Raw genomic sequence first — 16,373 nt, 5'->3', positions numbered from 1 at the left:
ATCCAGTCCCACTCCAACATACCGAACCTTTGATATATCTTCTTCTTCAGATATATTCCTGTTAAATCCAACCCATCGCTCTACTTTCACAGAGGTCACTTCAGTTAGCAGTCTTTACTCCCGTTCTTCACTTGAAATATGTGCATTTGCTTCTCTCTCTAATTGTTTATTTCGAGTTGCTGCAACTAGTGCGTGATCAGAGACAGCGTCCGGGAGAGCCGGACCCACACAAGGGCTTTGTGCCTAGTGCCCTCACCCCCTTCTTTCGAATCCGGGGGTGATTTATGGCCACAGCAGGCAAGGCAGTGTTCCCCATGTCCTTGGGGCAACAAGGGAGGCTGCATACTCCCATATCAGCCTCTTAATTACCTCGTGTGAGCCAGAGAGATGTTATTGTCGGCCATCTTCCAATGCACCCCAGTGGCCCCCCGGCTCTGCAAGATCTCAGGAGGGGAAATCTACCCTAGGGGTTTTTTTTACAGGTTATTTAAGGAACCTGTGACCCTTCAGATGCTATCTGGATCCAACTCCCATCTACCTCAGCCAGTCAAGGATGGTGTGAGTTGTAGTTCCAGCAACATCAGGACCACCCCAAATGCTAGTGATATTAAGAATGTGCTCAAGCACAGAGCTGTGGGCCACAATATTCTCATTGTGAGGGAGTGTTAGACGTGAGCCCAAAATTGCCTGAAAACAGCCTATTCTTGTCTCCAGAATCTCTAATGATCTCTCTCAGCCCCTTGCTATAAAAGAATTATCAAGACTGCAACAGATGAATCCACATTTTGGCTTCTGAACAAATTCAAACCTCAACTTTTGCTTTTAATTACTTGGTTGTGATCTAAGATAATGGAAAATTGTAACCTAATATATTATTCTGGTAGGTCTATAAAATTGCTGTCTTGTGGGCACGCTTTGGAAAGATGAAATAATTATTTGAAATATGTATTTTCTGTTTCCAAAAATGTCTCAAGCAGATAATCGATCCATTTGTTGAGGTGGAAATTATTGGGCTACCGGTTGACTGCTGCAAAGACCAGACCAGGGTGGTGGATGACAATGGTAAGAGGCTGCAAGCTGTATGTGTGTTTGTTATATGCAAGCTGTAAGTGTTGTCAGGAGGGATTGATTGTAAAACTGCTCTGGAAAATGTAGCTTTGTGAGGAGAATGGGGGTCTCCTAAGAACTCTCAAAAACCTTTACAAACCACAGCTCCTAGAATTCTTTGGGTAAAGCGATGACTGTTTAAACTGATATCATATTGTTTTAAATGTATGTTATGAGTGTGGCCTTAATAATGTTCCTTCAGGTATTCAATTTCTCCTCTCCTGCCAATTTCAGTTCCCCATTTCTACTGGGCATATGTGATTAGCAATATTTTTATATCAACTCAGTACTTTTCCATTATTCAAGACACTTGCCATTTTGCCTATATTCTTCTCCCCCTGGTATCGGTTCTTCTTTGCCCCCTGTTTTGATTAAGTCTCCATCTGCAAATCTACAGTTTGCACTTCTTTATTGTGAAATTTGGCTTGTTCTTTCTGCCAGCAACAATGAGCGCTTTTGAAATCAGAATATCAATCACAGTTTTCCAGTATGAGTTGGAGTCATATATATCCCATGCTACCACTAATTAATATTAAACAATTGAATGTGTTGCTTCGTGAAGATTCATCAGAGCCCTCCAAAAGGGACTGCCCAAAGGTTAAGATATCGCTAAGTACAAGTTATGTGGACAGAATCTGATGTTCGTTTTAGCAGATATGATCAGTATGAATGACAAGCCACAGTTGTTATAAAAGGTAGGCTCAAATTCTGTAGATAATGAGAAGGTTAGAGAATGGGTTAAAAAAAAGTCCTTCTTATCGAGAGTTATGGAAGAGGGCAGGGCCAAGCAATTACTGAATTTCTGTCACAATGGACAGGAAGCGACAGCACTGAAAATTTGTGTTAGCTAACACAATACTCAGAAACAGCCATTCAGAAGAGCTAACAAAAATGTCATGTTATTCGTTGAACGGCTATTGATTTCCTCATCACTGCCAGTGTCAGGGTAAGAAATAATTGCTTGTCCTCCTGCTCTATCAAACTTTGGAGCTACCTTTTGGTAGATGGCCTTATTTTCACCCCTGAACTTTCAACTTTCTCTTTTCTGTTGGAATAGCAACTTAAAGAGGTCACTTCTCCTTTACTTGATCATTGCATTTTATCAGGGAACATTAAAAAAAAAGGAGAGAAAGAAGTATGTCAGTGGATTTCTTGTTTGTTTGAGTTGAAGTCATCTATAGCATCAATACTGGGCATCCTTCCCCCCCCCCCCAAAAAAAATATTATTCATTTTATAACACAACTAAACAACACAAACAGAAATACAAACAAATTCTTGTCTTATCCTTATTTTTTCTAAACATTGATAGGTGAGCTTCCCCAAGTCCCCCCTATCTGATTTTCATTTTACCTCATTGTTGTGTTTCCAAGGGGTTGCTCGAGAGCAAGCAGGCAAATACCTCCCTGCTCAGCTGTGAAGCCTTGCTTTTGCTGCAAAATAAACTTTATCTGTCCGGAGTGCCACTCTCCCGTGGCTGACTCATTCACTGGCAGAGTCTGTGAGTGGGCGGGGCTTAAATTTTCCCCAACAAAGTAATTTCTTGACGCCCAGTCTGCGCCTCCCCTCTCTGCACGAAACCTTACTGCGCAAGTAGGGCATGGGTAACGGTGGACCTTTCCCCTCCCCGCTTTGCCCAGGCAAGGTGTCCTGGCAACACCTCACCTCCTCCGAACCCTGCAGCTCCTCTCCACTGGAGGCATGGTTACTCTCCCCCGCCGAGGAGGAGCTGCTTTCCACGACCTTTGGGGGCTCTCTGTAATCTATCTGGCTTTTCCTCTCTCCCTCCTGCACTGATGGCAGTTCCCTGACACTCATCTTTAGCAGTTTACATATACCATAATTTCTAACCATTTTTTTAAAATCACGCTTACTTTTACCATAAAAATCTTCACATTTTATCACTTACAAATACTATTTTAAAACACGCTATCTTCTACTTCTAACCCTACAGCCTATATCCACTTCCAAAGCTATTCTAAGATTTAAATATTAACATATTTTTTTCAAATAGTCTTTAAACTTCTTCCAATCATCTTCCACCGTCTCTTCTCTCTGGTCTCGGAGTCTCCCAGTCAGTTCGGCAAGTTCCATATAGTCAATACTGGGCATCTTGTGGCTGGGCCAGCCTTAGGCATTATTTGGCCCCAGAATTTGGTCCGCGCCCTGTCCCACTGTGGTTCCAATCATGTCCCCTTTGTATTTGTGGGGGAAAGGGGATGCAACTTTTCATTCCATGCAGAGTGACACTGTGCACTTAACCTCTTTATGTTAGTTGGGTACCTACTGGAGTGTTTTTGAGCATTGTGGGAATGGACTAGTTGAACTTTCATCTTGGCTCCTATTGCTAGAATTGACCTGAGACCACAGGATTTTGCCCGAGCTCAGAAATGCTCCAAAATGTCCATGGGTTGTGCACACAAGCGCCACTCCTAATGTATGAGTGCGCATTGTCAAACCCACTCATATCAACAACCTTCTCATGTTGAGTGGGAAATGTCTGACATGTGACGAGGTCTCCTGTTCAGGCACAGCACCAGAGCAGTGTCTGATGCTTCATGATAATACTTGGTAGGTACTGACAGCAATTATGGGGTAACAACATATTTCAAAAAATTGCATAGTGTAAAAGAGAATGCAATTCGCAAGTAGTATAATTTGTGAATTGACCTTTAGTGCCTCACATTGCATCTGTTTTTCTTGCCTCAATTTGGCCATGCACCAGGGTCAAGGAACATGCTTATAAACTTAAAAAAAGAAGATGATGAATATACTGTAATGCACAGACTTTATTACAGTGTACATGAGGCTTTAAGCTGGTGGGTGAAATTACCTCTATTTTTGAATAGAAGGCAGGATAACAGGAATTGCCAATTTCTGTATTCTTCGGGGATGCCGTAATTTTCAGGTATTAGACTCAGAGCTGGAATAACCCAACACAAAGTAAGACACCCCTTGGGCTTTCAGCGTAGACTCATTCGGTGGTTTGTTAACAGGGCGAGTACTTAGATGACTTGTTTCTCTTCCCGCACTTGACTACTTGTATTCTCTGCTCCTTACAGGGTTTAATCCTGTGTGGGAAGAAACTCTCACTTTCAACATCCACATGCCCGAGATAGCATTGGTTCGGTTTCTTGTTTGGGATCATGATCCAATCGGCCGAGACTTTGTTGGACAAAGGACTGTCGCCTTCAGCAGCCTTATGCCTGGTTAGTGCCTCTGCTTACCTATCTTTGATAGGCTGGCACTATGGGTGAAATTACAACATGTCTCAGCTTGTGCTGGTCCTGTATATTTGTGGGATTGGAAGGGAGGGGGCTCTAACTAGGTTTCTTTTCTGCTCATGAAGCTTGAGATGTGGGGTTTTGTTGGAAAGAAGGAAATGCATAGGCAAACAAGGAAAAACAGCAGTCTACATCAGAGTAGGAAGCCGAGTCAAGTCATTATGTGTGGCAGACTTTGTGACCAGGACTGAGTGGGGATTCTTTCAACTGATGTCTTTGACAGCCATTTCCCTAGTCCTTCTGTCCCTGGACATTCAGGCTATGCTGCAGACGTTTGCGCCTCGACTAGTTGTGCCTAGACTGGAGTGCAATCTTTTTCTCTGGGATGTGGACATAGCCATTATTGCTTGTGCCTTTACAACCTTGAAAAGCACAGGCTTCGCATTTTCTGCCTAATGTCTCATGTGTACAAAGGGGAAGGTAGAATAAGCCCAAGCCTCATCATTGTCTTGTCTTATCCTCAGCCACCTAAAGCACGTCTGTATATCCTATTTGAATATGCATAGCTTGGTGAGGTAGCATCTTGACATACCAAATACTAATTGATGGTTTCCACTTCCACCAGGCTACCGTCATGTTTATTTGGAGGGACTGACTGAAGCTTCTATATTTGTTCATGTAACAATCAATGAAATTTATGGAAAGGTAAGGGGGATTTTGTTGCCATTTTGCAGCCTACAGTGTGGTCTTCTGGATTTGTTGGTTTTATTCTCAGGACCCCAAGGGCCACCTTTCTCCATATGAACCAACCCAGACCCTGCAATCATCATCTGAGGCCCTTCTTCATGTGTCTCCTCCATGAGAGGTCCAGAGGGTGGCAACATGAGAACGGGCTCCCTATTTGTGGAATGCTCTTCCCAGGGAAGTTGGCCTGACATCTTCATTACATATGTTTAGGCACCAGGTGAAAATGGTTCTCTATAACCAGGCCTTTGTCTGATTAGCGTTCTATAACCCTTTAAATATGCTTATGGCAGCGGTAGTTATCGGTTTGTTTTTGTTTCATTATGTATTTTGCATTCCCGTTTCATATTTTTATGTCGTGAACCACCCTGTGATCTTCAGATGAAGGGCAGTATACTAATTTAATAAATAATAATTTAGATAATTTTTAAAAATCTTGTGTAGAGAAACATAACATATAATGAACGGTGATGAATCTGGGAAATAAAATATACCAGGCATGTACAACTTTCAAGACACTGCGGTCTACTCCCACTATAAAAAAAAACAACTGGGAGTGATCTACCCATTGGATTGAGTGATCAACTGCGATCAACTATGGACCGCCCCCCCGATCAACCAGTAGATCGCGATCGACCTGTTGGACATCCCTGAAATATACCATTCCTCTTCTCTAATGGAGCCCTCGGGGCAACTTCCAACATTATTCCACGCAGTTGGCAGAAGAAGAGTAGCATATTAAAAGAATATGGCGTAAAATTACAAAACAAGCAGTAAACGGAACGTCAGGGGTTTTTTCATTATTAGAAAACAAGTGACCCATTTTTAATGTATGTGATCCTGTCTCTAATGTTTGCCATAGCTTCCCACTACCACCCCAAACATAAAAACATAAGAACAGTATTTCTGGATCAGGCTCAAAGTCCATCTGGTCCAATATCCTGTTTTGACCGTCCATGAATGAGTTGCTTAGTTCACTACTGTGCTTCCAAAGTATACATTATTATTTAAAAGTCAGTGTCTGTAGCCCCTCTTCAGCTGTGGGGATCCAGGGGCTTTAATATATAAGGGGCTTACCTAAAATTTGCTAGTTAGCCCTATCCCCTAGATCCTGCTGTGTGTCATGGGTCTGAAGTCGGCCCATGCCTTGCCCCAACTGTAATGTTCCAGCTTCTCTAATAAATTAATTAATTTTCCTTATCTCTGTTTGCGATCACTGGGGGAGCCAGTTCAATGGTTTGCAAGACTGGGAAGCGACCCTCAGCAGGAATTCACTTTTTTCCTGAGAGAAGAGGGTTCTATGGCATTTGTTTCTCATCTAAGTACTGGATATAGTTATATATTGCAGCAGTCTTAATTGGGGTTTTGGTTTAGTTTTTAAAGGTAATTGATTTTCTTTTGAGGTTGAGTTTGGATGCATCTTAATTAAAAGTTGCTGCTGTTCCGTTTTGTTTCAGAAGATGGGAGATTTACAAACTTGCTCCAAGTTTTAAAATGGCAAAAAGTCATCTTCATGAATCAAGCTTTTTCATAATTTCTGCCTTGGGTGTTTTTTTCCCGTTTTTTTTTTCATGTGGATGAATATTTTTTATAGCTGAGGGGCTGTAGCTCAGCTGGAGAACCAACGCTTTTCATGCAGAAAGTCCCAGGTTCAACCCCTGGCAAATTAGATTTGGCTGGCAAAGCCTGCAGGGTTGCTGCCAGTCCGTGCATGCCATACTGAGCTAGGTGGACCAGTGGCATGATTGAATATAAGGCAGCTTGCTACTAGCAATTCAAGAATCCTTATAAGATTGTGACACAATCAGAGAAATGCAATGTGGTGAATTAACAGAAAGGATTTTTAAAATGAGAAAAGGGAGCTTTTCTATCAATATTTTTCATACCAATTACTATATCAGTAAGTTGGGATTTGGGGACTTGATTTTTTCCTCCTGGTACTAGGCATCAGTCTGGTAAAACCCACCAGTGTCTATTATCTTCTTGCTTAAATGTTGCAGTGTTTCTTTTGACAGAAGGCTGAATGCATATTTTATGCTCAGCTCATATATTTTAATGAAGGCCACACCATTAATAACTGGATGCAATTTAGTGAGCACTGGCAGGTCAAACTAAGATTCTTATTCTGCCTTACAGGAGGGGTTGCTCGTGCATAAGCAGGTACCTATCTCCCTGGCTGGGTGGAAACACCTGGCTGGGCTGTCAAAGTGAACCTTATCTGTCCGGACCGCCACTCACCCGTGGCTGACTCAGTCGCTGGCAGAATCCACGAGTGGGCGTTTCTTAAACTTCTTCCAGCAAAGAAGTTCTTCGACGCCTAGTCTCCGCCTACCCTCTTCGCGCGGAAGCCTTCTGTGCAGGGAGGGCGTGGGCAGCGGAGGACCCCTACTCTCCCCGCTGGTCCCAGGCAAGGAGTCATGGGACTGCCTCGCCACTTCCCCCACGTGCCCCCCTTCTCCACTGGTGCTACGCTGATTCTCTTCCCCAGAAGATGGGCTGCTTCTCCCGATCCCTGGACGCTCTCTGGAATCCCTCTGGCTTTTGCGCTCTCCCTCCAGTACTGATGGCAGTTCCCTGACATCTAGCTACAACATTAGAGGACAAAATCCTCTTTTCCCAATAGCTCCAGACAAGTACCTTTGCTCAAGCACCTATATAGACTTTCTTCCAATAGCTGAATTTAGATGTAACAATAAACAATGGTTTGTTATTACAGGGATGAGCCTAGGTGAACCTCAGGCTTATCTGCAACCTCCACCTTCTCGAGTGGAACCACAAGGAGGAGACTGGAAGCTTTTGCTTCTGTTTTCCCACAGTCCCCCCCCCCTTCATTTTATCAAAACCTTCACAAATTGTGGTTAATCTTAATTATGTTTTACTGAAACAAGTCCCCTTTGAACCTTGGTTTTATGGTTCTGGCTTATTTCAGTGAATCCTAGGTTAAGCACAGTTTAGGGTTTGAATGTAATTCTCAACTGTGGTTAAATTATAGGAAGAGGTGGGCAAACGAGTTAACCCAAGGCTCACCTAGGCTCATTCCTATAACAATAACCATGGTTTATTTTTACAACCGAACACCTGCTATGAGTCAGGCACAAGTGATCTCTGACCTTCCCAGCTTCATAATCTGAAATCATAAATTTGTCTTTCACTCTCAGTGAGTAAGGAGAGCTAGAGATTACTTGATTTACTGTGGCATGCAGTTCCTGCAGACATCCCTCCAGATGTTGTTGATGATGATAGATGCCTACAATTCCCACAACCTCTGGCTTGGGTGGATGGAAGCTGGTGTCAAACAACATCTGGAGAGCCTGGCCTACTGTACCTGTTATAGGTTTACTATTGGAACCATAAAAATTGCCAGCTATTACTTGATGCCCTTCAGGACTACAAGATAGTTCCGCTCTATTCTCATTAAACCAGATTTTAGGCAATGGAATTTTGAGGTTAGACCCCTTTATCCACCTTGCTTGGTCAACGTGTTTGTTTGGTACAGTGAATTTATGGCTGCTGTTGATTTATGGCACACCCTTCCTTCCCTTTTATGTTTCTCTCCTGTCTACCTGGAGCTTGAGGCTGCTGCTTTTTGTTCCTTGTTACTCAAGTCTTGTGGCTTTGAGTAACTCTCTTTCCCCTGGCGCATCCTTGCTTGGTAGAGATTTCTTTATTGTTGCTGCATGGACATAGAACTTTGGCACATTGTCTCAGGGATTATTTTAAATAAGTGATGTATAAATGGGTGTTCAGAAGCCAAAGATCTACCAGTCTCTAGTTCTGAGTAGGGTGCAGAGTTAAAATGGGAAGGTCAGGGGTTATAGCCAGATGTTCAGGTCTGATGGAATCCAACAGCATCCGAGAGCGCCATGTTGGCTACCCATAATTCTATGACAAACACGATGTTTCCTGTTGTTCTCAATGTGACCAAATTAATGGAAATTTAGCCCATCATTCTGTGCCTTTCTTTGCCTTTCAGTGGAGTCCCTTAATCCTCAACCCCAGTTATACTATAATGCACTTTCTAGGAGCCACAAAGGTAGCTTTTATTTAGCATGCCACTTCTGCACTTGCTGGGCGCTGATCGTCCTTTTTTTAAAGGAGACACCCCTAACCGCATGATCTGTTAACTGCTGTGTCACTTCATTTCCCATCAAGCGTTTGAAACCTTGGCCTGCTGTTGCTGCTTCGAAGTGGCCCATGTCATAAAATGCTCCTGGGCCCAGGGCAGCTTCTCACCCCAGGACATTTCTTGCAAGCTTGTCATGTGTGATTAGGAGGCCTCTCGTAAAACTCCTCTGCTATCATGGCAGGCTGCCTTCCTGACAGAGAGAAATCCCTTCATACATGCATGAACTCATGGCGAGCAGTGCCTGCTTTCTCCTCAGTTGACCAGGTGTGGACTTGCTTGGCTTGATCACTTTGTCTGCTTGCTTGCTTGGGATTCTTCTCCATTCATCGCCCAGATAATGTACACAAGCAGCTGTTTAGAAATGTGTTTTTGTGTGGAATAGGCCACATTTTCAAAAAAAGGTAGTATTTCCCTCCTTTCCGTTCTCTATTCTTCTTTTTTAGAACAAGCAACTGATAGGGCTCCGAGGGCTCTTTCACAAGAACCCCAAGCATAATTCTGTGGAAAACAGTGCTAATTATATTCGGAAAAGGTCGATTGGGGAACGCATTCTCCGACGCACTGCCAGCGCGCCAGCAAAGGGCAGGAAGAAGAGCAAAATGGGGTTTCAGGAAGTGACGGAGCTTAAGGAGAGTTTGTCTGAGGCAACCAATTTGAAAGAGAAGGAAGAGATCCTGAGGCGTACGAGTAGAAGCTTGCAGGCACGTCCCATCTCCATGCCGGTTGACAAATACCATCTGGTGGGCTTGCCATCACCAGATCAGGAGGCACCTCCTGTTGCTGACACCACCAAAACCGAAAATACTTCTGGTAAGTTCCTTCTATAGAGGCCTCATAAATGCTTCTTAAAAACATATACATGTATTCAAGCTTTCATGGATTCCGACTCTTGATTATTATTTTTTTGGTAATAGTTGCACTTTTACCGAGTTTCTAGGAAATCTTGCTGAATGTTGTTTTTATTTTTTTATTTAATGTAAAAGTGTTAAATCCTATTGCCCGTGGTGTCAGGGAGAAAATCTTCAACATATCATAGGTATAGGTGAACCTTAAATTATCCATACGAGAATAAATTCAGTATCAGGCTGCAGGACAGCAAATGGGCTTTATTTATTTTTCTTTCCTAGTATATCTAACCTCTGATAACCGCAGTAGCCATAAATGATTAGATTCTGCTTATTTCTTACTCATTTAAAGTTACAACAAACACAAGAGTAAGGAATATCTTGGGAATACACCAGCATTTCTATCAACTTTAGTGGTTTTTAGTTTTTATGGGACGTGGGTGGCGCTGTGGTCTAAACCAGCGAGCCTCTTGGGCTTGCCAATCAGAAGGTCGGTGGTTCGAATCCCCATGACGGGGCGAGCTCCTGTTGCTTGGTCCCAGCTTCTGCCAACCTAGCAGTTCAAAAGCACGCCAAAAAAGTGCAAGTAGATAAATAGGTACCGCTCCGGTGGGAAGGTAAACGGCGTTTCTGTGCACTGTTCTGGTTTTGGTATTCCGTTGTGCCAGAAGTAGCTTAGTCATGCTGGCCACATGACCCGGAAAAACTGTCTGCGGACAAACGCCAGCTCCCTTGGCCTGTAAAGCGAGATGAGTGCCGCAACCCCAGAATCGTCTGCGACTGGACTGAACTGTCAGGGGTCCTTTACCTTTACCTTTAGTGGGTATGCCACTGTGATGACCATTCCTGGAGCAAGATAGCTTGATCACAAGTATTCATACCTTCAAGACGAAATGGCAAAAATGCACTCTCTGTGAGGCTTCGTTTGCCTTTGGCCTGGAAGCTGCCACATGATTGTTGACAGGAGTGAGATACCTCCAGCATATTATACCTCTGTTCAAAGGTGTGCACAGGCTGCCCATTGGTTAATGGAACAGGCTCAAGATTTTGCTATTAGTACATAAAGTCCTTAATAGTTTGCCCACTCAACCACTTTGATCTATGGAGTTTGCACTTCTTTGGAGGTTTTTGAGCATAGGTTGGACGGCCATCTGTCAAGGATTCTTTAGCTGAGATTTCTGCATTGCAGGGGGTTAGACTGGATGACCCTTGGGTCCCTTCCAGCGCTAAGATTCTATGATTCTAAGTGCCACATGATGTCCATTCTGCATCTGCTAGGTGTTGAAATTTCAGTGTGGCGGCATCAGTGACTTCTCTGTATTGTTTTAGACAACTGCTAAAACCTTTTATTTTATTTAAACAAGCCTATATAATTTATTATTTGCTTTTACATTTTGCTGATTTTGTCCATTTACTGTTGATAATTATTTTATATTAATGTTTATTGCTTGCAGATTTTTTTTTTTTAATTAAGCAGCTTATATTTTTCTAAATATAAATAATTAAAGGGAGGCCTTGACCCTTGTAAACCTTGGCATGGTCAAACTTGTGTTCAAACCCTCTTCTTTTTGCTTATCCAACAGTCAGGTGTTTTTTTAAAAATAAAAATCCATACACAGGAAATTGGAAAAGGTCCCTATATATCTTTACTAACTCTAGAGGTAATAGGTTCCAATATCTGTGATCCTACTGTGTCATCAAGACGATATGCAATGGCGATGAAGATTAGCCTGTTTCATGGCAGTCTTGAAAGCATTTTAATCACTCTTCTGTTCCTAGAATTATAGACATGCAGAAATAGCGAGAAACAAAATGTACCAGTGAAACTGAAAAGGAAAAGTCACTTTCTTTTCATGAAAGCCAGATGCTTGTCTGAGGCCACTATGCATGGGAGTCCAGGATTTGGACGTGTAATTCAAGAATTTTGATAAGCATGCCTCTTGTTTGCAGATGGTGTTTTAACAGAGCTGTTTTGTTCTGTCTTTGTTTGCCATGCTTCTGTATAGTACAAATCTGAATAGGAAACCAGCTGAAGGTAATAGTTATGGTACCTCATTGACATTCTTTGCAACAAATATTACATCACGCCCGCAGTGATGTAATGAAACATTAAAGAAAAGCTTCAATGAAGTGCTGTATATTTTTCTCATTTCCTCATATCACATGAATAATTTGTACTAAACTTGCACAATCCCATAATTAAGTCCTTTCACAATTGTGATCGATTTTTACATTCTCCATTTACCTATTCCAAGACAAAATGTAGCCATAAACAGGTGGATGAGCATCTTCCTAACCACTGTTTTTGTGTTTTGTTTTTAAACTGATATAGCAAAAAGTAAAAAAGCTGCCAAAGAGGACCAACCACACCTGAAAGAAGCGGTCACCTCTTCTCCTGAGAAAGATTTCTCTTTTGCAAAGTTTTCATCTCCGTTTAAAAGAGAGGCCATCGAAGCTGGCATTTATGTGAGCTCACCTGTGTATGAAAAGCCGGAAAGCCTAGACTTTGCCATTGGGATAGCTGAAACCTATTTTTCCACGGAGTATTGGAAAAGTAATCTTTCCAGCGAATCTGTTCACCCAAAGGAGGAACCTGAAAGGGACAAGAATGAAGGTATATGTTGCATGGGTCAAAAGATGTTGAATGATGCTCTGTTTTGCAAAGAGAGAGAACCAATAGCTGGAAATTCTCTTTCTCCAGGACATCAAGAAGTAACTAGCGTTAGATCTCATGCAGTAGTAAATAGTACTATAGCCAATTCCCCACTACCTGATGTATCTTCACCTACCTGTAGTGATGTCCGTGACTTTCATTCTATACCAGCCATACAAGATAGTGACATTTCTCATCTGATCAGTGAGGTCTCTTTAGCAGATGAGAGTGATGTGGGCAGTTCTGTCTCAGCATTGATAGGACAGTTTGATGTCACAAATGACCAAACTAATTTGACTGTTGTTCCGAGTCCTCCTGGAATTAGCAAAAAGATTGACAATAGGAAGCCTGCACATGTACCACATATGTCTCCAAGTGATCAGAATACATCTTTTGACCACAAGTCTCCCAGTGTAATGCCAATCGGATCAGCACCCAAAATTACTATGATATCAACCCCTCAGACAACAGAGTGTTCGCTGTACACAATTATCCACGAGGCCTCTCTTACTCCAGCCTCTCACCAAGCATCAATTGGCAAACCTCCTTGCAAGGACGCAAAATATGTTGCAGAAGATACCTGTCCAGTGTTTTCTTGCATTTCACCTGGGCTAAGTGCAAACACTAAAAGGAAGTGTGGAGCCAACTGGAACTTTCTTAGCAATAGCAACTCTTGCATCTCAGACAGCTCAGATTTGGAACATACAATAGTTGTCCCTTTCACTTGTGTAAATTCTACAGGCAGCAGCCTAATGGAAGTTGATGGAGAGCTGCAGGACCTCTTGATAACTGCCTATGAATATAAGAGAGAAGATATGAGCCAAGTAGCTTCTCCTCTGAAACTTAAGCATAATCAGGACACTCTGTGCTATGACAGTTCAGTCTGCAGAAACCTAACCAGCGAGCATCTCTCCACCACCAACCTACTTGAAGACTTCAAGTTCAGGAGCAAGAAGAACCAATATCTTCCTTACCCAGAACATCAGTGTGTTGATCTTTTGTACAATAATTATTTGCACATTTCAGACACCCCAAATGAATTGTTGAACATCTCTCCAGCAGGTAACATGGAGAACTCTCCTGCTCTTAAGAATTCTCTGCCTTCTCCCTTGGCTCAGAAACAACCAAGTCCTTGTAAATCCAAGAGCCTTGGAGACTTAACATCAGAAGACATCTCGTGCAATTTTGAAAGCAAGTACAAGTATATCAGCAGAGGTTTCATTACATCTGGCATGAGAGACAAGATGGTGACTGCTCTGAAGGCTAAGAAACCACAGGCTACAGATTCCCTGACGGAACAGTTACGAAAGCTAGTGTCCTTTGATCAGGAGGACAGCTGCCAGTCATTTTGTAGCAAGCAGGACGACGATTGCCCTAAAATGTTGGTGAGAAAACTGTCATCCAGGAGTCAGAGCAGAGTGAGAAACATTGCTAGTCGTGCCAGGGAGCGACAGGAAGCCAATAAGCAGAAACTTTCTAACACTAGCAGTAATGTAGCAGAGGTAGTCCTTAGAAATAAGCCTCTTGTACCTCCTCACATTATCAACAGACATTCCACTGGCTCTTATATAGCAAGCTATCTGGATAACTTCAATACGGACAATCTGGTGGACCGAGGGGTTCCGGAGGGTGCATGCACATCATTGCGCTATGGGTACCATGACCGGTTTTATACAGATGATTCTCTTTTAGAGACCAAGCCAAGCGAAGACGATAAACCAGAAATCTATTTTCTCCTGAGACTGTAAATTGTATAAATGTACATCTCCATTGTTTACAAGCTTCCTCACAGAATGAAGGATGATCCATAAGCAACGTAGCCATTAGCATTTAAATGACTCAGAAATGTATTCTTTTCGCTACTGTTTGAGCCTTGTCATGAATTAATGTGTCCATTGCCATCACAGTTGATGTAAATAGATGTTGTAAAACTTTATGTACTTGGTCTTTTTCCTCATTTTTTAAAAGAAATTATACACAAAAAAAAGTTGTTTGCATGACATAAAATGCAAGAGGTCCTGATGTCCTGTATTTGAAATGCTTGTACAATAGAATTTGGTATGGCTATTGATTACCACAAAATGCTGCACTCAATACAACGTTTCTTCCCTCTTTTGTCTCTATCATTTTGCTGCTTCTAAGGAATTTTAGAGTGGTTTATTATCTCCACGATGTTCCCTCCTTTGAACCTAATCGCACAGCTTTTTAATTGATACCATTCTCATCAAAGAAATTAAATACATCTGTATTTATTAGAGAGTAATCATAGCACACCGAGGCAGTGCTGTTTTACACTAGTGAAAGGGATGATAGGGACACACATTTTGAATTCCAAATGTTGAAACAAAGGTTTTGAATTTTCAAGTACAAATTTCAGATTTTTTTGGGGGGGGGAGTAAAGGTAGCAAACTTGAAAGCCTCACTTCATTGGCAGAAGGGAAAGAAAGCTGACATGCCAGTGGCATGTCTTAAAATATGCATTAGGATGTGAAGTTTGGGTTTCAGGATTTGATTTGGTTTTTTTGGGGGGTGTGTGTGAAAAATGGCCTCTGTCATACTACCATTTGTGCTTCCAAAGCACTGGCCTGCTTCTCTTGTGCTGAGACTCTCACTTGTCTTTTGAATCATGTGTTCTCTTTGCTATCTTTGTTTCAATCTGCACTTCAGATCTGTCTGCCATTGCTGAGTTGTAGCTCTAAAGAGTGACTTTTTACATTGGGGCGGCTAACTTCTGGAGTTGTTGTTGCTGAACTACAACTCCCATCATCCCTGATAATTGACCATACTGGTTGAGACTCATGCGAGTGGTAGTTCAGCAACATCTGGAAGACTACTGGTTGGTTGTCCATCTTTGTTTTACATTAACCGAGAATCATGTTGATTTGTTTCACATGCCTATATATCAGTATTGGATATCTGCCTCTTTTGAAACCAACAGTTGATAAAACATCTCCCTTACCCTTTGAGTGCATATCCTCTTAAGTATTATATAGGTTCAGTCTTCCCACATTGGTTGCCTGACTGTGGAATCTGATCTCATTGAACTAGAGAGTTTGGATTGATATCCCACTTTATCACTACCCGAAGGAGTCTCAAAGCAGCTAACATTCTCCTTTCTCTTCCTCCCTCACAACAAACACTCTGTGAGGTGAGTGGGGCTGAGAGACTTCAGAGAAGTGTGACTAGCCCATGGTCACCCAGCAGCTGCATGTGGAGGAGCGGGGAATCAAACCCGGTTCACCAGATTACGAGACTACCGCTCTTAACCACTACACCACACTGGTGTAGTGTTTTAATCCTGCCCAGTCATACATAGTCAATTAAATACTAGGGTATTTCTAAGGGTAACACCAAGTTCCAAAATATTGTGCTTGTATTTGTGACTAGATAAACAGTACTGCAGCAGCATCTAGTGACAGAAACCAAACACTGGATGATCAGGAAAAGGGGGAGGGGCTGCATCCCATTGAAACATTCCTTGAAACTCGGGTGATCCAAGCACAGAGGCCCAGTGCAGATGTGACATTCCTGATCCCCTGATCATGGTGTGTCACAGACTTTCTTCCTTTCTGTCTCATTTCCCACCTTCTCTTCTGTGTTTTCCTTTGACCATGGCATGATATTACAATTGCATCACAGGTAGCCATGGTTAACATCAAGATTACCCATGTCACCA

The 16,373-nt window shown here is 42.4% G+C and overlaps 1 protein-coding gene across 14 annotated transcripts in view; it reads left to right on the top strand.

Annotated features, from left to right (window-relative positions):
- The window catches only part of PLCH1 (phospholipase C eta 1), a 144,453-nt gene extending 129,789 nt beyond the window's left edge, over positions 1 to 14,664 (top strand). For 6 of the 14 annotated variants that reach the window (XM_081862073.1, XM_081862074.1, XM_081862066.1 and 3 more), the window contains 6 exons: positions 975 to 1,062; positions 4,168 to 4,314; positions 4,955 to 5,034; positions 9,047 to 9,106; positions 9,643 to 10,009; positions 12,377 to 14,664. In XM_081862073.1, coding sequence (XP_081718199.1) covers positions 975 to 1,062; positions 4,168 to 4,314; positions 4,955 to 5,034; positions 9,047 to 9,106; positions 9,643 to 10,009; positions 12,377 to 14,445 — 2,811 coding nt within the window. In that variant the 3' untranslated portion in view covers positions 14,446 to 14,664. Of the gene's footprint in view, positions 1 to 974; positions 1,063 to 4,167; positions 4,315 to 4,954; positions 5,035 to 9,046; positions 9,107 to 9,642; positions 10,010 to 12,050; positions 12,080 to 12,376 lie in introns of all 14 variants that reach the window. The other 8 variants (XM_081862075.1, XM_081862072.1, XM_081862071.1 and 5 more) reach the window with 5 other exon arrangements.
- The last annotated feature ends 1,709 nt before the right edge of the window (positions 14,665 to 16,373 follow it).

This window comes from Podarcis erhardii (genome assembly GCF_964252035.2).
Source record: "Podarcis erhardii genome assembly, chromosome: 5".
Lineage (NCBI taxonomy): Eukaryota > Metazoa > Chordata > Lepidosauria > Squamata > Lacertidae > Podarcis > Podarcis erhardii.
This window is presented reverse-complemented; position numbering and strand designations above follow the sequence as displayed.